The 21395-nt window shown below is 51.4% G+C and overlaps 1 protein-coding gene and 1 non-coding gene across 8 annotated transcripts; one reads left to right on the top strand and one right to left on the bottom strand.

Annotated features, from left to right (window-relative positions):
* Positions 1–3392: 3392 nt before the first annotated feature.
* Positions 3393–3499, bottom strand: LOC118887613. Its single transcript, XR_005018087.1, has one exon. It is a non-coding gene; the product is annotated as a U6 spliceosomal RNA (small nuclear RNA).
* Positions 3500–5818: 2319 nt separating this feature from the next.
* Positions 5819–19368, top strand: NFE2L1 (nuclear factor, erythroid 2 like 1). 7 transcript variants are annotated; one of them, XM_036835623.1, is made up of 6 exons: positions 5819–5953; positions 7414–8429; positions 13307–13489; positions 13901–13990; positions 14217–14375; positions 15168–19368. In XM_036835623.1, the coding sequence occupies exons 2-6, from the start codon at positions 7920–7922 to the stop codon at positions 16527–16529; spliced, it is 2304 nt and encodes a 767-aa protein (XP_036691518.1). In that variant the 5' UTR covers positions 5819–5953; positions 7414–7919; the 3' UTR covers positions 16530–19368. The 7 variants fall into 7 exon arrangements, with proteins under 7 accessions (XP_036691518.1, XP_036691515.1, XP_036691520.1 ...); XM_036835620.1 differs by having other exon boundaries at positions 13274–13489; XM_036835622.1 differs by lacking the exon at positions 5819–5953 and adding an exon at positions 6263–6358.
* Positions 19369–21395: the final 2027 nt, after the last annotated feature.

Here is a 21395-nt window from a genome sequence, read left to right as displayed (position 1 = left end):
GGATTTCAGCATCTGTTCTTGTGTGACAAGAAGAAACAGCTCCCTTGGGTAACAGCCTTTCTCTCTCCTTCCTGCTATAATGTCAAGAGGGGGAGGTGTGTGTGCAATGTGAGGTGTGGTTGTGTGTGCTTGTGGCATCCTCCAGAGAGAAAACGAAAGCTTCCATGCTCTGCAGGATGAGTTTCCAGTTGACCATCCTAAAGACAGCTCTCATTTCTTCAATGTGTTTGGCTTTCTCTGGGATAACAAGGTTGTAGGGTGGGTGGAGAGAGAGTTGGGCAAGAAAGGGACCTCACGCTTAGCTCTACCCATGCATGAGTGGCTTTATACACAGGATCTGATTTTTAAACTTTGTGAATATGTATATTGTTATCTCCATTTTAGCTCAGGAGGGCCCAATGAGTAAGTTTTTGAATGCAGCTCTGAGTCCAAAACACCCACTTTTCCCACCTCACAATAGCACCTCACTGACTGTGACATGCCACACTGAGAGCTATACAAAGAAAATTACCCAACGCTGTTTGGGACAACATGGTGAGACATACAGGACCACTGAATTCAGCTTCATAAAATGTTACACCAAGACATGAATGACCAAAGAAGCGTTTTCATTGGGTAGGTCCAGGAAGAGAACACGTTAGGACTGAGAAAGAGCACATCCTAAAATCAGGTGGTGATTCTAGTCTGTGCTCATGATTACCCCTGCTGTTCTTTTTTACTCAACTTGGATTCTTGCCCCAAGCTACTGATTCTCTACTCTGGCTGCATATAAGAATCACCTAAGGAGCTTTTACAAAATCCTGATGTCCAGGGCTGCTCTGGGGGACTCTGATTTAATTGGTTGGGGGGTGGGACCTGGGCACTGATATTTTTTACAAGCCCCCCAGGTGATTCTAACGTGCAGCTAGGGTTGAGAAGCAATCTTCTAAGACAGCCATGGGAGAGGTGCACAGGGAAGAGACTGGCTTGTAGAACCTCTTTTGATGGTTTAATGGTAACAAGCTTGCTAATGATGTTTACCATGTAAGAAAGGGGGTATTGACAGGATGTAATCCTAGAATCTCTCAGAAGGGCTGTAAGGAAATCTCAGGCAGTTATTTTATCCATTCCCTTTGATTAGTTGGAAATTGGAATGTGAGAAATATTTATATAGATTAACAACATTTAAAAACATTTTTAAAGAAAAGAAAACTAATGGGTGACCAGAATAGCAGAAAGATTGGGTTTCCCCTTAGGGGAAAAAGCAATTCCTGCTATTCCAGAAGAACTCCAAACCACAGCTAGTCTGCCTTCCCACATGCCCTTCTCTGAGGGTTTCTGGGCAGGAGTCATCATCACAGGATGTTTGGAGGATGGATGTGCCTGGAGGATGGATGTGCCTGCCCAATGGCAGCAACAGCTTTTCCTACAGAGGAAGGTGGGTCAACGTAGATATCACTGGGACGAGTAGGGATTTCAGTGTAGTTAGCTGGCTTTTTTTTATAACCCCAAATCCCTGTGCATTAGAACTTACCAACTTCCTGGCTTCCCACTGCCTTCTCTTCTCTCCTGAGCAGCCTGGAGCCTCCCTGGCAAGGCCTGGTTCCACTGATGGCTCTCAGCCTCTCCCTCAGGGAGCAAGTGCATGCACTCACTTTTTCCAGTGGTCTTCTCAGTCTGATTTAATGGATATACCAGGACTGATGACACATCAGCATGGAATCTTTCTTTTGCTTCTTGGGTAATTGTCCTATTAACAGCTGTTCCCGGGAAAGGAGGGGGTGTGGGGGGGGGCAGGGAGGGGGGTGGCTTCCTGGGTGAAGAAGGACACACCCTGGATTTTACAAGGTTAATCAGTGGGTTCTGGGAAGGAGGTTTACACCTGCTTAGACTTGATCTGGAACTCTAGACAGAGTGGAAGACGGTCTTTTGATCTCCACTCCCTACACAGAGTACTATTAAATATCCTGGGTGCCTACACCCTGCCAGGCCTCACTGCCGGCTGCTGAGATTGTCTCTACGTCTCTATTCTCCTCAGCCCTTGCAATGGGCTAGCAATTCTTTGTCTTTGCCTTTTTTCTTCCCACCTTTCTGTAACTGCTAAGCTGAAAACTTTTTCTAACTACCCCTAGTCATTCTTTAACACAATAACACAGTTCCTGATCCAGCTCTCTCCCACTTTACACTCAAATAATTATTATACACATTTAAACATAGTACTTGAAGTTGGGAGGCAAAAGAAAGGGAACAGGATAGTGTGGGCAAAAGACCTCTCCACACCTTTCCCACCGCTTCTCTAAGGATTTTTTTTTTTTAAACATCTTTATTGGAGTATAATTGCTTTACAATGGTGTGTTAGTTTCTGCTTTATAAGAAAGTGAATCAGCTATACATATACATATATCCCCATATCTCTTCCCTCTTGCATCTCCCTCCCACCCTCCCTATCCCACCCTCTAGGTGGTCACAGAGCACCAAGCTGATCTCCCTGTGCTATGCGGCTGCTTTCCACTAGCTATAGGTTTTACATTTGGTAGTGTATATATGTCAATGCCACTCTCTCACTTTGTCCCAGCTTACCCTTCCCCCTCCCCGTGTTTCTCTAAGGATTAACATGGAGCCCCTCCTATTCTCAGTGCCTGCAACTCTCGCCACACCCAGGACCCCAGAAAGGAGAGAAAGGAAAGAAGAGGATGGGTAAGAGAGCCAGCTTAAACTTGTGAGTCATTAAAAAGTGACCAAATGAATTTAGGCTTTCAAAGTGATGTGAGAGTATCACACATCGTTATCTCCTCAGTGTGGCTGTCCCACCCACAGCTGCCGTTACAGTGAATATTTATCTCGACTTCACGTTAGTCTTATATGTACTACATAACTTTATTTCTCATCCCAGGCACCTGGTACCCTGCTATGCAGCTCAAAAGAAACTTGTAAAGTACAAATGGACTGTCCAAAACACTTAGTTTTGTTGGTGCTAAGGTTCCCTGACTCCCCATAGATAAAAGATTGCCCAGTTGTTTTTTCAGAACTGTGTCAAGGTTTAAAATTATTCTCTATTTGCTGTGTCAAACAGATGGCCACTCTCAGTATGCAATCTCTCCTTCTATCTTCTCAAAATAGTCTTGTATTTTAGCCTGGTAACTTTAGTGTAGTCTTGATATCTTTTAGTGCTATGGTTTTAAAATATTTCCTTCTCAACCCCCTTGATATATTTTGAGTTACTGATTACACCTTAATTTCTCCTCTTTTCTTATCCAACAGCAGTATTTACCTTCATGGTCTTATTCAGGGGCTGAATGGTCATCCATTTTTTTAGATAATATGCCATATCCTTCAAAACCACACCTCCTCCAAGTATTGATTTCTGCTTTTAACAGGAACTTTTTTTTTTTTCTTTCTTTTTTTTTTTTTTTAAAAATATGGAACGCTTCACGAATTTGCGTATCATCCTTGCGCAGGGGCCATGCTAATCTTCTCTGTATCGTTCCAATTTTAGTATATGTGCTGCCGAAGCGAGCACAACAGGAACTTTTAATCACAGGCCTGCTTGAGTTCCCCTTCAGTTATTCAGCAAGTACTTTTTATTTATTTATTTATTTTAAAAATATTTTATTTTATTTCTTGTATTTTGGCGGCATGTGGGATGGTTCCCCAACCAGGGATCGAACCCTGGCCTCCGCAGTGAAAGCGCAGAATCCTAAGCACTAGCCCTCCAGGGAACTTCCATAAAATATTTTACTTATTTGGTAGCACCGGGTCTTAGTTGTGGCAGGCGGGCTCCTTAGCTGTGGCTCGCCAGCTCCTTAGTTGTGCCATGCGAACTCTTAGCTGCGGCATGCATGTGGTATCTAGTTCCCTGACCAGGGATTGAACCCAGGCCCCTCTCATGGGAAGTACAGAGTCTTAACCAGTGCGGCACCACGGAAGTCCCTTATTTATTTTTTAAAGTTGAAATGTTATTTATTTATTTATTTTTGGCCATGCTGTGGGCTTGTGGGATCTCAGTTCCCCGACCAGGGGTTGAGGTCAGGCCATGGCAGTGAAAGTCTGGAATCCTAACCACTAGAACTTCCGGGAACTCCCGGCAAGTATTGAGTATCTGCTATTGCAGGCACTGTCCTAGGTTTTGAAGACTCAACAGTTAATGCACAAAATTCTGGTCCTCATGGGGTTTATTTTTTGGCATTTTCTGGGTGACAAATAGTAAAACGAATAAATAAAACATGTGCTCTCTGAACCCATCTTTTTTTTGTTAATTATTTATTTTTGGCTGCGCAACGGCTCTCTCTAGTTACGGGGAACGGGGGCTACTCTTTGTTACTGTGCGCAGGCTTCTCATTGCGGTGGCTTCTCTTGTTGCGGAGCAAGGGCTCTAGGGGCGCAGGCTTCAGTAGTTGTGGCACTTGGGCTCAGTAGCTCCGTGGCATGTGGGATCTTCCCCGACCAGGGCTCAAACCTATGTTCCCTGCATTGGCAGGCGGATTCTTAACCACTGCATCACCAGGGAAGTCCCCTTAATCTGTCTTTGAAATGAGTAACTAGTTTTCTGAGGATTCAATGCTGTATACTCCTACATGGTGAAAGTGCGTTATAATCTGTGAACCACCCAGAATTAAGCCGCCTAATTCTCCAAACACATGATGGACTGGATGTTCTCATCAAATAAATTACCAGTTGGCCTTGTCCTTGGTTGTATGAGGACCAATGGCTCGCCCACTAGATCAGCAGGATCTTCCAGGGAGTCAAGAATTTGAGTCAACGCCTCTTTTGTCCCACAGCTAGGAACAACTTACTACAAACGCCAACTCAGTGACTGCCTAAAAGTGGTCTTTGCACCAGCTGTATGAAAACTACCGAGTTGTTTAATAAACGGGCGAGGTTATCAGACTGCCACCCCAGGGTAAGAATCAGAACCTCTGGTGTGGTGCCTCAAAATGTGCAAGTTTAACAACTTCCCAAGGTGATGCTGGAGGTAAACCAATGTTTGGAAATCACAAAGATGTTGGCTAGAAGAGACTGGAGAACACTAGAAACTGAGGAAAGTTCCTGAAAAGCAAAACTAACCTGCGTGGGAGGCTGGGCGGAGGGGGGTGGGGTGGCGGGGGTTGGTACAGACAGAGGAGGTGTTTGTATTATGACAAAAATAACTAATTATGCCACATTCCTCATAACCCCAACGTCCCACCATCGTCGTGGCAAACCGTCCGCAGGGTTTGCCTGAGACAGGCGGCGTAAGGATCCCTTACTGGCAAGCGGCCCAACGCGCAGTCCGCACGGAGCGGAAGCTGGGAGAGCGATTTCCGCTGCCAGCACCCAAGATGACGGCATGAGCGTCCCCACCACGCGAAACACATGCTCTGTGCCCCACCTCAGCATTTCAGGTCTCACTGGACTTTTGCAAGTCACCGTGGGAACCCTCAAGAGGGGAACCCCGCACTCCGGCGGCGATACCACCTCCCATTCCCAGCCCTAAGCCCTTATACCCTCGCCAAAGAATGCACTGGAAGCGCTCAGCCTATTAACTTCACTCCGTGCTCAGACTGTAATACCTCCTGCAGCCGGCGAGCGGTGGGCGCACGGCCGAGGGGTCCCGAACGCCGGGCGATAGGGCCTTCGCCCCACTTTATTGGTGGGCCCATGCCGTGGGGTGGGCCTACATGCCCATTGGGCCGTGGACCGTGTCAGTCTTGGGAAATCGGTAAAGGGGAGAAGGAGGCACACTCAGCCATTGGGTTCTCTCTGCTGTCAATCAAAGCAACATCCGGCGACGGCCACTGTCTCCGCTCGTTGATTGGAGAAACGTGTTCCGGGGGAGGACGCGGAGGGCGGGCTTCCGTATGAGGTAGAAGGAGGGGGCGGGGAGGGAAGCGGAGGCTGGCGAGCTCTAGGCCGGCCGGCGGTGGCGGCGGCAAGGCCTGGCCTCGGGCTGAGCGCCTGCTGTGGCGGCAGCGGCGGACGCCGAGATCAGCAGAGGGTATCAAGCACATTTCTTTCCCTAACGGGAGGGGCGCAGCGCCGCGGGGCCGAGGCTTACGGGGTGAAGGGCGGCGGGGTGGAGCTGAGGGGCAGGAGGCGGGAGCGGGCGGCCGAGCGGAGTTCGAGTCGGGGCCGGGCCCTGGGCCTGGCAGGGAGGGGCCGAGAGGCCGTGGAGAAAGCATCTCCGGGGTGGGTTGGACTGGGGAGGGCTGAGGGCCTGAGAAGGCGTGGTGTTAGGCCCGGGCTTGGGAGCGGGGTGGGGCCATAAGGGCGGAGGGCGGGGTGGGGTTTGGCCGTCAGGGTGGGTCAAGGCCAGGAAAGTAGCACTTGATCGCTGCTGCCCAGAAGGCTAGAAGTCGAGGCGCCAGGAGCGGCATGGCGACTTGGTCCCAGCCGGACTCGGGTATCCGGGGCAGGGTGGGACCGGGCTCAGGCCTGGCCTTACTCGATCTTTAACGGTTTCTCGAACTTAATTGGCTCTTGGGAGGTTTTTAGTAGTAAATTGCGTGAGAACTGGAGGGTAGTGTAAGCAGGAATTCTGGGTCGCAGTTATGTTTACTCCAACCAGATAAGGGCGTGTGTGTGTGTGTGTATCCCTCTTTCCCGTTAGGATGAAGTTCGTAGATGGGTCACAGCAGTGAACAGGAGAGAGCTATGTCGTGGTTTATGAGGTTAATGGAAGCTCAGAAGTAGAGACTAGAAAGTGAAAGGCAGCTTTACTCCCTCCCCACTTGGCTATCTGGGTTGAAGACTTGGCCATATCCTTCTGCTTTGGATCAGAAGGTCACGTGAATGAAAATAAAACCTGCCTATTCAAATTCTGGACCGAATAATCCTGCCTCAGGGCCCCCCATCTCGTCAGTACCCCCATTTTTTAAAAAATGTGAGAGTGATAGGAAAGGGAAATCAGATTTTAAAGTTGGGAAAACAAAAGGCGTTATTCTTTTCTATGATGTGGTGGTGGTTCTCTTGTCCTTTTACTCTCTCACCCATTAATAATCTCTCCCTCCCTTTTAGAACTTGAAGGCACAAGAATTGTAGGCAGTTTTCTCCTGAGAGATGAGAAACAAACTTTCTTTTAAGATAGGAAATGGACTTCTCACGCTAAAAATAGAAGCTGGGTAGTGTGTATGGGGTGGGGGGAGGGTTGGTAAATCAGACAAGGTGTAAAATATTTTGGATGCCCTGGGCATTATCTGCTTATCCAAAATGAGCTACCTTTTAGGGTACTGCAGAATTAATATCCAGAAACTGAGATCCCTTGTGAGCAATACCTTCCTCTCATAGTTGTTCTGTCTGTAACAGGTTTTCATGTTTTGTTTTTCTTGGAGTATAATAACTGATTTATTTTTAAATAAAAAATAAAAGTGGCCTTTTAATGTGTTTCCTACCTCTGCCTTGGTCATGGCATGAAAATTATGGAATCTTATCCTGTTGCTTTTGTGATTCCCATTTCAGGTTTCTCTGGAAACCCCCCTGGTAAGTGTGGAGGAGGCGGGACACTCTGACCCAAGACAAAAGGCCTGTAGCTCCAGCCAAAGGAAATAAACCTTAGGAGAGAGAAGGAAAAAAAATATCCATCAGCTGTTCCCGAGAACAACCTGCAGTGAAATTTACAGAGAGGACAACTAATGTGAGTGAGGAAGTGACTGTATGTGGACTGTGGAGACAGTAAGTCACGTGGGCCCTGAGGGCCTGGACTGGGTTAGGAAACAGTTGTACTTTCGGAGGTGAGGTGTCAAGAAGGGAAAAGTGAATGTGGTCTGGAGTGTGGCCTTGGCTCCAAGGGGTGTGCTTTCCTCTGAGGCCGTCAGGAAGCTCAGCCCCTGTGTTCTGCCAGGGTGGGGTACAGGGTTTGGCACTGAGGAGGGTAACTTGCTGGCTGGAGCAGCAGAGCATTGGCCTTGATTTGTCTTTTGGAAGATTTAAAAACCAAAAAGCATAAACATTCTGGTCCTTCAGCAATGCTTTCTCTGAAGAAATACTTAACGGAAGGACTCCTCCAGTTCACCATTCTGCTGAGTTTGATCGGGGTGCGGGTGGACGTGGATACTTACCTGACCTCGCAGCTCCCCCCGCTCCGGGAGATCATCCTGGGGCCCAGTTCTGCCTATACTCAGACCCAGTTCCACAACCTGAGGAATACCTTGGATGGCTACGGTATCCACCCCAAGAGCATAGACCTGGACAATTACTTCACTGCCCGGCGGCTCCTCAGTCAGGTGAGGGCCCTGGACAGGTTCCAGGTGCCAACCACTGAGGTTAACGCCTGGCTGGTCCACCGGGATCCGGAGGGGTCTGTCTCTGGCAGCCAGCCCAGCTCGGGCCTCGCCCTCGAGAGTTCCAGTGGTCTCCAGGATGTGACAGGCCCAGACAACGGGGTGCGAGAAAGCGAAACGGAGCAGGGATTCAGTGAAGATTTGGAGGATTTGGGGGCTGTAGCCCCTCCAGTCAGTGGAGACTTAACCAAAGAGGTTAGTGGCGACGTGGAGGGGAGGGTGGGAAGGGTCTGGGGTTGGGGGGGTGGGCTGGTCCTGAAGGAGTGTAGTAATAGTAGTAAGCCCTGTAAAGAACCAGAGAGGTTCCAGGGGGTCTCAGGCATTGTTCTGGGATAGGAGTGGGCTAGATTGTCTGACTAGGATTGGGGGTTGGGAGCATTTCCTTGTGTTGAACCATTGACCCACCTCTAAATGAACTGTCAGGGCAGTGGGAGGTCCTTAGAACATGCCTGTGTGTTTACTGCTTGGATTTCAACATGACTCCTGGAGGCCCGGGGTGGGGGAGGGAGTCATGTTGTGATGGGCTTTGATGCGGTGTATGTTTGTTGCTAAGACACAAATATTTTGTGGACTGTTGCCTTGTACCTCCCCCCACATCAAAACACACATACGTATCCTGAAGTTCTCCTCCTTTGTGGTCAGGCCTGTTGTGGTGGTAAGGTCCTGATAAGTCGCCTCTCCTGGGTCTGAGCCAAGGGGTAGATTTAGATAGTTATTCTTGGCCAGGAGAGGGCCAAGGCTCCCATTCTTTGCTAAAGGCCCACTGCAGCGAGTAGGGATGGGAGGGATGGGAACTAGAAGAGAAACCGCATTCTGCTGCTGAAGGCAGCTTGCTTTGAGCTGTCAGAGGTCTGAACTGAGGAGTGGCTGACACACTGCTCTGGGCAGAAGGTGATGCAGTCGCCTCTAACCATGTTAAATGGTTTCTGCTGCCCCTCCCCCACCAATGTGATAAGACTGCTTTGAGCTCTGCGTTTGGACCTGTCTTGCCACTCAGTCTTAAGGAGCTTGGAAAAAGGTCCAGTTCAGTTGCTGGCTGTTAGGGAAGGAGGAGGCTGGATTGCACTGGGCTGGGTTTTCCAGAGCTGAGTCTTGAGGCGAGGGTGCATGGGGGGATTGTTTGGGAAGAGGGGGTGTGGAGGTATGTTAAAAGTTTTACAGATGCTGTAGAACTTGGCTCTTTCTGCCTACCAGTCAGACCAGGTTTTGCCTCCCATCCCGCGTTGAAGCCTGTTCCTGAGCTCGGTTCTCTGAATGTTAGTGACTGTCAAATCATGTGGCTTCCTCTGGGCCAGTGGTCCTCAACTGGGGATGATTTTGTCCATCAGGGAACATGTGGCAGTGTCCAGAGACAGTTTTGGTTGTCACAACTGGAGAAGGTGCTATTGGCATCTAGTGGAGAGATGCATGGGATGCTGCTGAACTTCCTAAAAAGCATAGGACAGCCCCTAAATAACAGATTGATCTGGCCCCAAATGTCAGTAGTGCCAGGGTTGCTCTGTGCTTAGCTGGCTCATATTGGCTCTACTTTTGAGAGAGACAAGAATTACCTGAGTGAGTATGGGAGTCATGAGCACTCCTTGCCTTGCAGTGCCTCTTTTCTGAGATTCTTACAGTGCCACCTCTCTTCTGCTGCCTCTGTTATTTCCCATCAACTGGGCTCCAGTCTTGGCACAGTGGTCTGAAGAAGTATGCCTCCCAGCCTCCTTTTCCATCATCCCACCCACGGTAGCTCCTCAAGGGGTGGATGTAATTGGGCTTGGGAGCCCTGCTGCTGGTAACCCACCAGGCATAGCTTCATTCCTCTTCCTGCAGGGACCTCTCCTGGGATGGGGTGGAATGGGATGTTTTCAATGTAATTGGATGGGTTGGGGTGGGATGGGATGGGATGGGACTTTGACCCTGGTTGCCTCCATTTCTTGATCTTCATGAAGTTTGTGCTTTCCCTGACCCCAGGCCTTCACTGCTCCCTCTGGAGATTGGGGGTGGGTTAGCATTAGGGGCCCAGGCTGGGTATGGGGGAAGGGAGGATTATTGTGTGTCTAGAACATTATTTCCTCAGCAACTCAGGGATAAAAATACCCAGGTCCAGAGCATGTGACAGGCAGTGCTGGAGCTGGTATTATCCCTGGGGTGGCAGCACTCCCCTGCTGCCAGGCCTATTCGATGGACAGCTATAGCCCAGGCCCTTGTCAGGGATAGGATTCCCCTCGAGGTTGGCACTCTGCCCAGAGCGGGGGGTGGCCTGTGTACAGCTCTCTGCAGGCGAGGAGGAGCACTCTGCAACCAAGGAGAACATACTGTCCCTGACCTGACCTTAGGCTCAAGGGGAGCAGCAGTGAGGATGGGAGCCAGAATTGTGACCCTGATTCTGTCAGGGGCATTCTTCCTGCTATAGAGATGTAAGCCGGGGCTCAGGCCGAGATTGCTCTTGAACAAAGCCTGGGGTAAAGAGAAAGTGGGGGGGCGGGGGGGGGGACATGTTTGTGTCCAGGACGTTGCGGAGCACCTGTCTCCTTCAGTGCTGGCTTTCAGGCTCCTGTCTCCCTCCTCTTGCCTGGGGCTAGGCCTGGCCAGCACTGTGACATCCCTGCATATGTGCAGATGGCTTTCCCCCTTCCTCTTGTCTGGCTTGTTGTGGGGTGACAAAGCCCCTGGTTCCCAGTGGATCTGGGTGCACTGGGTTCCTGCCCAGCCTAGCTTTGAGACTTGGGCTTGAGGACGACTGGCCACAGCCCTCCTGAGGAACGGGAAAACTCCTTACACTTCCAGGGAAGAACTTAGATTCCCGGAGAAGCTGTGGGAGGAGTGTCTGCCCAGTCCTGAGTTCCAGTCCTGAGTTCCAGTCCTGAGTGGGCTGGGTAAGCAGGATGCGACAGGAGGGAGAGTGGCACCCCTTCCCCCCAGGGCTCTCTCACTGCGCCACCCCGGCTGGCTGACTGGGCTGGGTGGGGCTGCCCGCCCCTGGGTGCGTCTCCTTGAGGAGACGGAGGCGGCCCGGGGATGGGCTGGTTCCTTGCGGCAGCTTCTCCAGCTGCCCTGGTGCAGAGATTGGCTCCCGGCTGCAGCTAGGTAACAGGCGGTGGGAGGGGATTGGCTCCTTCCGCATCTCCAGCGGAGACTTGGGGGAGGAGATTGGCTCTCGTCGCAGCCTAGGTAACGACAGTGGGAGGGGATTGGCTCTTTCCGCAGCCCAGCTGCTGACCTGGGGGAGGGGATTGGCTCTCTGCAGCCTCAGCAGTGACCTGCGGGGTGGGAGGGGGAGGGGATTGGCTCCTTGCTGCAGCCTAGGTAACAAGTTTGGGGGGCGTGGGGAGGGGGAGAGAGGGAGGAGCGGGAGGATAGGCCCAGGAGGGAGCTTGCTTTCCTCTGCAGCTTGAGCACGGAGCATGGGGTGGGAGTCCCATCTCACTGCAGCCTCTGCGGTGAGCTCAGGGTGGGGGCTGCCGGGCGCCTGAGTGGAACTGGGGTTGTGAGGTGGGAGGGGGCTGCTCCAGGATGGAGGAAGGGGGCTGGGCTGGGCCGCCCAGGCAGCAGCACGGGCGGGGCACCCTCCTTGGGCCCCTCGGAGCTAGCAAGGGGCCACCCTTCCAGCCTGGTGTGCTCCCTGCGAGCCAAGAGCTCCTTGGAGCCCCCTGTCCGGCTGCCCAGCACCAGCTGCCCTGGGGCTCATCTCGCAGACCATGACCCGCCTGGACCGCAGCTCTCACAGTGGTAGGGGCCATGCCAAAGGGAGCCGGCCCCTTAACTCTTTGGTGGCTGGTCACCGGGTGGCCCAGCCCCCCTCTGCTCCTGGGTCCAGGGCTTCTGTTCAGGTTGGTATATGTGGGGAGACTGCAGGGAGAGGTGCACCTGGGAGGTCTTAGAATCAGGGAGGCTTACTGTGGGAGAGGGATACCTGGTCAGAGCTAGGGAGATGCGTCTAAGCTAAGGATACTGCTTTCTGGAAAGTGTCTGTCTTTTAATCTCTGACTGGAAGGCAACAGTTTAGGGTTTCTTCAACAGCAGGGGGCGGCATGTATAGGAAACCCGAACGTCTCATATTTATTGGGGTTGTACGCTGGTGGCAGTGGGGGTGGCAGTTGGAGCAGGAACTAATCGGGAGCCGCCAGCGTAGAGTGAGAGGGAGGCGTTTTGGTGCCCGAGGCGGCAGTTGTGGCTGGGCAGTGATGGGGGCTATGTCCTTGAGTGGGTTGACTGATGGGAGTCAGTGAGTCCTGGGGTGTGGTAAGGGAGTGAGAGCACTGGTTTGTGGGGACACCGTGGGGCTGGCCTTGGCAGGGGTGGGGTGTCCAGTGAGGATCATCTGACTGCCTGAGGCTCTCCGGGGATTGAGGCAGCTTGCTAGGATCAGCTGAAAGTGGGCATTCTATTCTGGTAGGGATGGATCTTGAGGTGAGCCTGGACTGAGAATTGTGGGTGTTCAGCCGTACTCCTGCCTCATCCAGGGAAGGGGGAACGGCTGTAGGAAGGGCTGGATAGCCTGTCGTTGTCATTGGTTGCATCAGGTGGTTGCAAATGCAGGGATTTTCCTCTCCAGTCCACCCCACCCCTTTATGCAAATGAAATGGCACCACAGGCTGATGCAAGGCTGGCCACTGCGAAGCAATTTTGCTTGACAGTTCACTCTTGCTTGCCATGGCCGGCTTTCTACAAACCAAGTTTTAAGGGATTCCCATTCCCGAAATGAGAAGTGTCTCCTGCTTCCCCCTTCCTTCTTAAGTAGTGGTAAGATGGCCCTGCCTTTTGGCCTGGCTGTGTCTCTGGTCCAGATCCTAAGCCCGCAGACCGGTATGGTGATGGTTGTGCTAGTGGTTTTCGCTAGCTCTTTTTTTTTTTTTTTTGGAGGCTGGTGTCTGGAAATGGATGAATGAAGCTGTGCTGGTACGGAGGGGACAGGGGGTAGAGTCTGGCAGGTGTAGATTGGGAGGGGCCCCACCCGGGAGTAGTTGGGGTGATGCTAGGAGGAACCTCTGAGGGGCAGGACAGGGAGGGGCCCCTGGACCCCAGAGCTAAAGTCAAGGTGCTCTGTCTTTCAGGACATAGATCTGATTGACATCCTTTGGCGACAGGATATTGACCTGGGGGCTGGGCGTGAGATTTTTGACTACAGTCATCGCCAGAAGGAGCAGGATGTGGATAAGGAACTGCGAGATGGAGCAGAGCAGGAGGACACCTGGCCAGGCGAGGGTGCAGAAGCTCTGGCACGAAACCTGCTAGTGGATGGAGAGACTGGGGAGAGCTTCCCTGCACAGGTACTCCTGCCTCTGCCCACTTCTAGAAACTTCTCTTTAGAGAAGGCAGGTTGTGTCTCTGGGATGGGCCTGAATGTATATCTCGGGTTGGGGTTTCTAAGTCACAGTGGTGGCTGAGGAAGCGGGAGTAGAAGAGCAGCCGCAGCGGAGGGGCCACGCCTTGGTAACGAACAGCACACGGGAGGCAGAGCACCTAGCGGCTTTCTGCTTGTGTCAGAACCCCCCACTCTCTTCTCCCCTGGAGTTTGGGACTCAGGGCCAGCCGACAGCCTGGGAACGGAGGGAGAGTGTAGGCCTGCAACCATGCAGGGCCTCCTTCAAGCTTCCCCTTGGAAAGGCTGGGGAAGGGGCTTCGGCCCACAGGCAGCCAAGGCCCGGGTCAGTCAGACTTAACAGTTGCTGTTGCCACAGGTGCCTGGTGGGGAGGACCAGACAGCCCTGTCCCTGGAAGAGTGCCTTAGGCTGCTGGAGGCCACCTGCCCCTTTGGGGAGAATGCTGAGGTGAGCAGGACTCCAGGGAGAGCACACTGAGTCAGCAGGGCAGCCTGCACACAGTGTGTCTCTCTGTGGCTGCCTGAGGGGCCGGCTTTTGGTGTTGGCCTTGTCCTGGCTGCTGGGGGTGAATTCAGAGGAAGGAAGAAACAGAACCTCAGGTGGTAGTCTCGGGGAGGAAAGCAGAAGGTGGTCTTTCCTCCTCCCCTGTTAAACCCTCTGTGTTTTGCCCTAGTTTCCAGCAGACATTTCCAGCATAACAGAAGCAGTGCCTAGTGAGAGTGAGCCCCCAGGTCTTCAAAACAATCTTTTGTCTCCTCTCCTGACGGGGACAGAGTCTCCATTTGATTTGGAACAGCAGTGGCAAGATCTCATGTCCATCATGGAAATGCAGGTAGGATTATCAGAACCAGGCACAAACCTATCGGACTTTGTGTGGGGTGTCTTCATACTCAGTTGCTTTTCCACTTCTGGGAAAAGAGAGAGTAACACCTTTCTGATCCATAGGAAAGTGGGGACACTGAGAGGTAACTGTCCATGTGTCAGTAGGTGGTGGAGTCAGGATTGGGGTTTGGGTTAAAGCCCCGGGGCTCAGGCTTCTAAAGCAGGCCTGGCTCCTAGGTGTGCCTCCTTCTTTCCCTTCAGGCAGATAATCACTTGGCTGGGTGTTTCCTAGGTTTAGCATTAATAAAAGCTGACATTCTCGTAGTGCTTTACAGCCATCGTCGTCTCACTTGGCCCTCACGATCATCTAGTCAGCCCTTTATTATTTTAAACGTGAGGACACTGAACCTCAAAGAGAGACTGAGTGAAATGCTCCTGGTCTTACAGCAAGTGGTGCAGCTAGGCTTTCTTACTCCAAGGCTGGGTGTACTTTTCACTGTGCTGATTTTGCAGTGTTAGGTGCTTTTTTCCTCTCCTCCATGATGGGGGAGTCTGGGCCAAACATGACCTGGAGCTGATCAGTCCTGCCTTGGGGTGGAGTCCACAGGGAGGAACCCGTCTCTGCCAGGCATGATGGATCAAGCGGGGCCAGGAGCTGATGCTGTGGGCTGTGGTTTCCTGTCTCTTGCCTTTACACCCATGCAGCTGTGCCTATGTTGGGTGCCTGCTGTCGTGAGCCCCCAGCCACACCTGGGGATGGAGTCTGCGCTAAGTGAACGGTGATGCTCTTCTCCCCTCCCAGGCCATGGAAGTGAACACATCAACAAGTGAAATCCTGTACGATGCCCCTCCAGGAGACCCACTGAGCACCAACTACAGCCTTGCCCCCAACACTCCCATCAATCAGAACGTCAGCCTGCATCAGGCGTCCCTGGGGGGCTGCAGCCAGGACTTCTCACTCTTCAGCCCTGAGGTGGAGAGCCTGCCTGTGGCCGGCAGCTCCACGCTGCTCCCGCTGGTCCCCAGCAATTCCACCAGCCTCAACTCCACCTTTGGTTCCACCAACCTGGCAGGGCTCTTCTTTCCACCCCAGCTGAATGGCACAGCCAACGACACAGCAGGCCCTGAGCTGCCTGACCCACTCGGGGGTCTGTTAGATGAAGCCATGCTAGATGAGATCAGCCTGATGGACCTGGCCATTGAAGAAGGCTTTAACCCCGTGCAGGCCTCCCAGCTCGAAGAGGAATTTGACTCTGACTCAGGCCTCTCCTTGGACTCCAGCCATAGCCCTTCCTCCCTGAGCAGCTCTGAAGGTAGTTCTTCCTCCTCCTCGTCCTCCTCCTCCTCCTCTTCTTCCTCTTCTTCTTCCTCTGCTTCTTCCTCAGCCTCTTCCTCCTTTTCTGAGGAAGGTGCAGTTGGCTACAGTTCTGACTCTGAGACCTTGGATCTGGAAGAGGCTGAGGGCGCTGTGGGCTACCAGCCCGAGTATTCCAAGTTCTGCCGCATGAGCTACCAGGACCCAGCTCAGCTCTCCTGCCTGCCCTATTTGGAGCACGTGGGCCACAACCATACATACAACATGGCACCCAGTGCCCTCGACTCCGCTGACCTGCCACCACCCAGCACCCTCAAGAAGGGCAGCAAGGAGAAGCAGGCTGACTTCCTGGACAAACAGATGAGCCGGGATGAACATCGAGCCCGAGCCATGAAGATCCCCTTCACCAACGACAAGATCATCAACCTGCCTGTGGAGGAGTTCAACGAGCTGCTGTCCAAGTACCAGCTGAGTGAGGCCCAGCTGAGCCTCATCCGTGACATCCGGCGCCGTGGCAAGAACAAGATGGCGGCGCAGAACTGCCGTAAGCGCAAGCTGGACACCATCCTGAACCTGGAGCGGGATGTGGAGGACCTGCAGCGCGATAAAGCCCGGCTGCTGCGGGAGAAGGTGGAGTTCCTCCGGTCCCTGCGGCAGATGAAGCAGAAGGTCCAGAGCTTGTACCAGGAAGTGTTTGGGCGGCTGCGGGATGAGAACGGGCGGCCCTACTCGCCCAGTCAGTATGCGCTGCAGTATGCCGGGGATGGCAGCGTCCTCCTCATTCCCCGCACCTTGGCTGACCAGCAGGCCCGGCGGCAGGAGAGGAAGCCGAAGGACCGGAGAAAGTGAGCCTGGGGAGGAAGGGGGTTGACGCTCACCGAGATGGAAACTGGAGAAGGGCTGGGCCTGGACCTGGACCTACAGCGGGGACTTTAATGCCTTCTTATCCAATAGATCTCAGATGGGATGACTGCGGGTCAGTGGACAGGAAGAGGCAGGCGCAGGCGCTGTCTGGCTCAGCTTCCCCCACTGAGGGGGGTGGAAGTGGCCAGACCGTTTGGGTGGACAGGGTCCTCACCCCTGCCCCTTTCCTTTGAGGGAAGGGTGGTGCTGGCATGGCTGGAGGCCGAAAAGGGAAAGTAAGGGACTTGCGAGAGGAGAGGAAAGTAGTAGAAAGTCTCATTCCTGGAAGGAAGGAAGGAAAACAAAAAACCCAGAAAAATCAAAGCGGGAAGAAAATCAGAGGGCAGGTTAAGTTGGCTCTGGCCAGGATTTCAGGCAGCTGGTTTTAGAGGGGACTAGATCACTGGTGTGAGTAAACCCCACTTCAACCTAGGGGAGGGGTGGAACACGGAGTAGGTTCTGGGAGGGGCCTGTGAACTCTTCCTGCTCCTGCACTTTGGCATCCCTGAAGGGGAGCTCTTGGATGATACCTCCTGTGAGGTTTCCATCATAGGGGAGCCCCTGGGACCCGACACTGGCTTGGAGGGTTAGGATCAAAGGGTAGAGTCAACAGGCGGGGGTCGTGAGGCCTCATGTTGCAGCAGCCCCAACACCAAGCATGTCACTCACTGCCCTGCCATACATCTTCCTCTGTGCCCAGTAACCCCTGAGCTGAGGCTCCCACATCTCCATCAGAGCCTGCATGCGAATGCTGTTCTCTTCCCACCCGTGCGCCCCCACCACTCACCGGCTGCCTGGAGCTCTTCTGGAGCTGGGGTGCTGGCAGTGCCCACAGGGCTGGGCCTGCAGCCTCCTGGGAGCTGCTCTGAGGCAGGGGGATGGTGTGGACAAGCCAGGCAGTATTCAGCACAACACTGGGGAATGACCCTTCCCTCAGGCCTCCCCTACCAACAACTGGGCTTTGTCACTGGAAAGACAAAAAACTACAAAACCCAGCAGCAACAACAAAAACTAGTCCTCTTAGAGTTTCTTGCGCTTTGATTTTTTTAGGGCTTGAGCCCTGTTTCACTTATAGGGTCTAGAATGCTTGTGTTGAGTAAAAAGGAGATACCAATATTCAAAGCTGCTAAATGTTCTCTTTGCCATAAAGACTCCGTGTAACCGTGTGAACACTTGGGATTTTTCTCCTCTGTCCCGAGGTCTCTGTCTGTCTTTTTTGGGTTTCTTTCTAGGAGAATGAGAAGTGCATGTAACGGGGGCTGAGGGTACCCCTCCCTCAGGCTCTTGGCCACAGGCAGCTTCTCCACACCCCCAGTTTAGCAAGGGCTCCTGGAGGACTGCCTGGGGGAGGCAGAGAGGGGAGCGCCAAGGTGGCCGGGTGGTTCCAGGACCACAGTGTCTCTAACTGTTGCCACTGCTGTCCCCACCTCGGCCTGGGTCTGGAGCATTGTCTGCCCCGGGCTAGCAGGAATGAGTTGAAGGGGGGAAGCACTGATTCTCCTCCCCGCTTAGGTAGGGAGGCATTCTAACTGAGCAGTACGGATAGAAGGCACGAACCTGGGAAGTGCTTTTATAAATTATTTTCCTTGTAGATTTTATTTTTAATTTATCTCTGTGACCTGCCAGGGAGAGGAGAGAGAGATGCTGTGAGCACATGACAAAATAAAATAAAATAAAATGGATGATTTATTCTCAAGTGCAATTTTTCCCTATTTTGAATTTAAATTGAGAGTAAAGGAAACAGGCCCCATGAGGAGAGGACTGGCCATTGTGTAGCTAAGGCAGAGCTCTTAGGGGAAAGTGGGTGGAGAGCAGCAGAGATTGACAATGAAGAATTTAGAAAGACAAAAGTCTTAAATACTGTATTAAAGCTTCCAAACAGGTGTTATGTGCCTTTTTGTAGGGTTTGCCAGCTGAATCCTTTTAGAGGAAGGATTCAGAATCCTTTTTGGCCTTTCTCCTAGGGCTAGGCTAGGTGGGTGTTGTCACGTGGCCTAGCTCCTTACCTGTCTTCCTGTGGCAGACTGCATTTTTAATATTGATTGTGCTGTTATTTCTCTGGTGGCCCCACCTACCAATGGGGTGCAGAGCTTTGGAGCGTAGTCACAGTGACGACGGTGATGGCAGAAACCCAGGAGATCTACAGGACCAGCACATGCCAAGCACTTCACTATAACAGCAGGGCCACGGAACCAGAGAACAGAAAGCTAGACCCGAGGGTTTAAGGCATTTGAAAGCTCTCCAGCTGAGGTGACCAGGATCTGTTCTCCCTCAAAGTAATACAAAAAGCCTGTGAAGAGTTGAATGCTTTAAGGTACTGGATGGTTGCTGGAACAGCCACATGCGCATCTAGGGGTAGGTACTTAACAAATGTCCAAGTAATGAATGCCCACCTGACAGTGTCTGTGAGATTACCAGATGAAGTTTAGGACTGGAAGCTGTGATCCTCCTCATGAAACCTGTGATCTTGAACTCCCCATGTACCGCTGTGTGACCTGGCTTAGCCCAGTCCTTTAATGATGCTACTAGAGTTTATCCTATGGGGTGAATAGAATTCTGGGAGTAACACTTGAGTTCTTTTTTGTTTCAATTTACAATGGCTTTTGCCCCCCATCTAGTTGGAAGGGGTTGGTCTTATCAAACAAGAGCTCTTTCCTAATTAGTAATTAACTTATGACTGTAAGCCAAATAAAATGAAGATGCTTAAAAAAAAAAAAGGCTAAAAATTAAGTCAGAAAAACTTAATTTATGCTGATAAAGAAATACAAGTTATATACAGAAAACTGACCTGTAAAATTCAGAGTAATGTTTTCGTATACTTTCTAGAAATGTGTATTTGTATTTTTGTTTAGTACACAATTAGGCTATAACTTTCATCTTGTTTTGCAACTTTTCAAACAGATTTTAAAGATTTTAAGAAAAAGTCCTCTTTTTTAAGAAAAAGTCCCCCTTTGCTAGTGTTGCCTCTGGTCTGAGAAAGTGTGTTTTGGTCACCCCCTTCCCCCATGTCCCCTTATGGAGAGATGTACAGTTGTGTCTGGGAGCTTGCTGATTAGCTGGGGCTTTGGGCCAAGTTGGTCAGCACTGCTGTGGGGCTGACCTCTTTTTGCTGTTGGCAGGTGGAGTGGGTGTTCCAGCTTCAAGGCTTTTTCTGGCAGGAAGAAGATATGAGAACTCAAGTAAGGACTGTGAAGGCTGCTACACCTGAGACAGGAAGTGAGACGAGGTCCTAGATTTCGCAGGGAGATGAGCAGACCTCAGGACCAAACTTCTGAGTGACGTGCTTGGGTAGGGGTCGAAGACTTGCTTTGTCTTGACTTTAGTCCTAGGCATCATTCAAACTGATTTTCCCACACATTTTAAATCATGTAAGGCGACGGAAGTAGATCCATTGTGGTGTTTTTCTTAAGGCTGCACCACATGGCCTGTGGGATCTTAGTTCCCTGACCAGGGATCGAACCCGTGCCCCCTGCAGTGGAAGCGCAGAGTCCTAACCACTGGACCGCCAGGGAAGTCCCAGATCCACTGTTTCAATCTCTGCCCCACACACGATCTCATCAGTGAAGCCAGGGCTATTTCAGAATCAGTAAAAATAGAAAAAATATAGAACTGAGGGAAAATAGATATCTAGAGACATGCTCAGTGTCATCAAGACCTGGCCTCCACGGCTGACTCCTTGCCCTTCCTAGGGAAAGCTGAACAGCAATTAAAAACAGCCAGTGAATGAGGAGGTACTTTCCATGGAGTCCTGCCTTCCTCAGGCTGCCTTCATCCCTGCTTTGACCACCCACAGCTACACCAGACCTTGCTGCTCTTCAGATCTGTTTGGCACATAGCTGGAAAACAAGTGCCTCGCAGAAAAAAGAACATCCCCACCACCGTAGTTCTACCTCATCCAGTAGGGACTGACCTAGGGCAACAGCTTCAGAAACTCAGACTAAATACGTAGTTTTAGGGCACTACCAGCAAGAGCCCATTTCCTTGATACTATCCATGTACAAAAATGGGTACCAGGTTGGTGTCTGCCTCTCTGGAAGTCATTTTCCCAACCAAGTGTAGCAAAATCTCTAGCAAAATCCATGTGTTTGATTATTATCATGAGTGGTTAAGCCTTGTTTTCCTATTCCTGATCCATCTGGGAAGTGAAAGGGAACCATAGACCTTCAACTTGTCATTTTGTCAGTGCACCAAGAACCTCTTTCACTTTTACTTTTCCCACAGAGGTCAGTCATCCTCCTTCCGTCTAGTTCTGAACTTTATAGAGAGTGAGTATGTGGGGACTCTGGGGATACGTGTGAAGCTTAACGCGTGATTTGAGTTCTGGTCCTTTTTCTGTCTAGGATTTCTTTGAAAGTTCATGCCTGCCTGAATTAGTTGAGAATCAGAATCTAGTGTACAAGTTGTCTCCGGTGGAGTGAGAATATGGGCCTTTGTGAAGAAGTGTGTTTTCAAAATCAGTTGGATAGAAATCCTCGTCTTCCTTTTTGAGTGTGCAGAAATATCAATAAAAGTCTTAAAGCTGGTTCTTTTCCAGTCTAACTGCAGAATGGAATAGGTTGTACAGTATTTGTTACTTAATTCCAGATGCTGTTTCAACCAAGGAAGCAAAACCTAGTTCACTTGGGGAGAGGTGGAGAAAAGACCAAGAGTCGGGGCTCTGCCTTTTGTTTTAAACACAAATTTAATGAGGCTAATTCAGTTGTCTTAATAAACCTTCCAATCTTCAGCTAGGGGCTGAAGCAGTAACTGAAACTGTGGGCCCATGTCCCAGAGCCAGGCCCCAAAGTAGCCCAGCCTGACCTGTGACTATGC

Source organism: Balaenoptera musculus, chromosome 20 (assembly GCF_009873245.2).
Source record: "Balaenoptera musculus isolate JJ_BM4_2016_0621 chromosome 20, mBalMus1.pri.v3, whole genome shotgun sequence".
Classification (NCBI taxonomy): Eukaryota; Metazoa; Chordata; class Mammalia; order Artiodactyla; family Balaenopteridae; genus Balaenoptera; species Balaenoptera musculus.
Note: the sequence above shows the minus strand (reverse complement) of the source record. Positions and strands in the feature narration are given on the sequence as shown.

Excerpts from the sequence above, each read along its gene's own strand:
- NFE2L1 (XM_036835620.1), top strand. The coding sequence starts at position 7,920 with ATGCTTTCTCTGAAGAAATACTTAACGGAAGGACTCCTCCAGTTCACC. Across the intron at positions 13,490-13,900 it reads GGGAGAGCTTCCCTGCACAG|GTGCCTGGTGGGGAGGACCA; the intron begins GTACTCCTGCCT and ends CTGTTGCCACAG. Across the intron at positions 14,376-15,167 it reads TGTCCATCATGGAAATGCAG|GCCATGGAAGTGAACACATC; the intron begins GTAGGATTATCA and ends CTCCCCTCCCAG.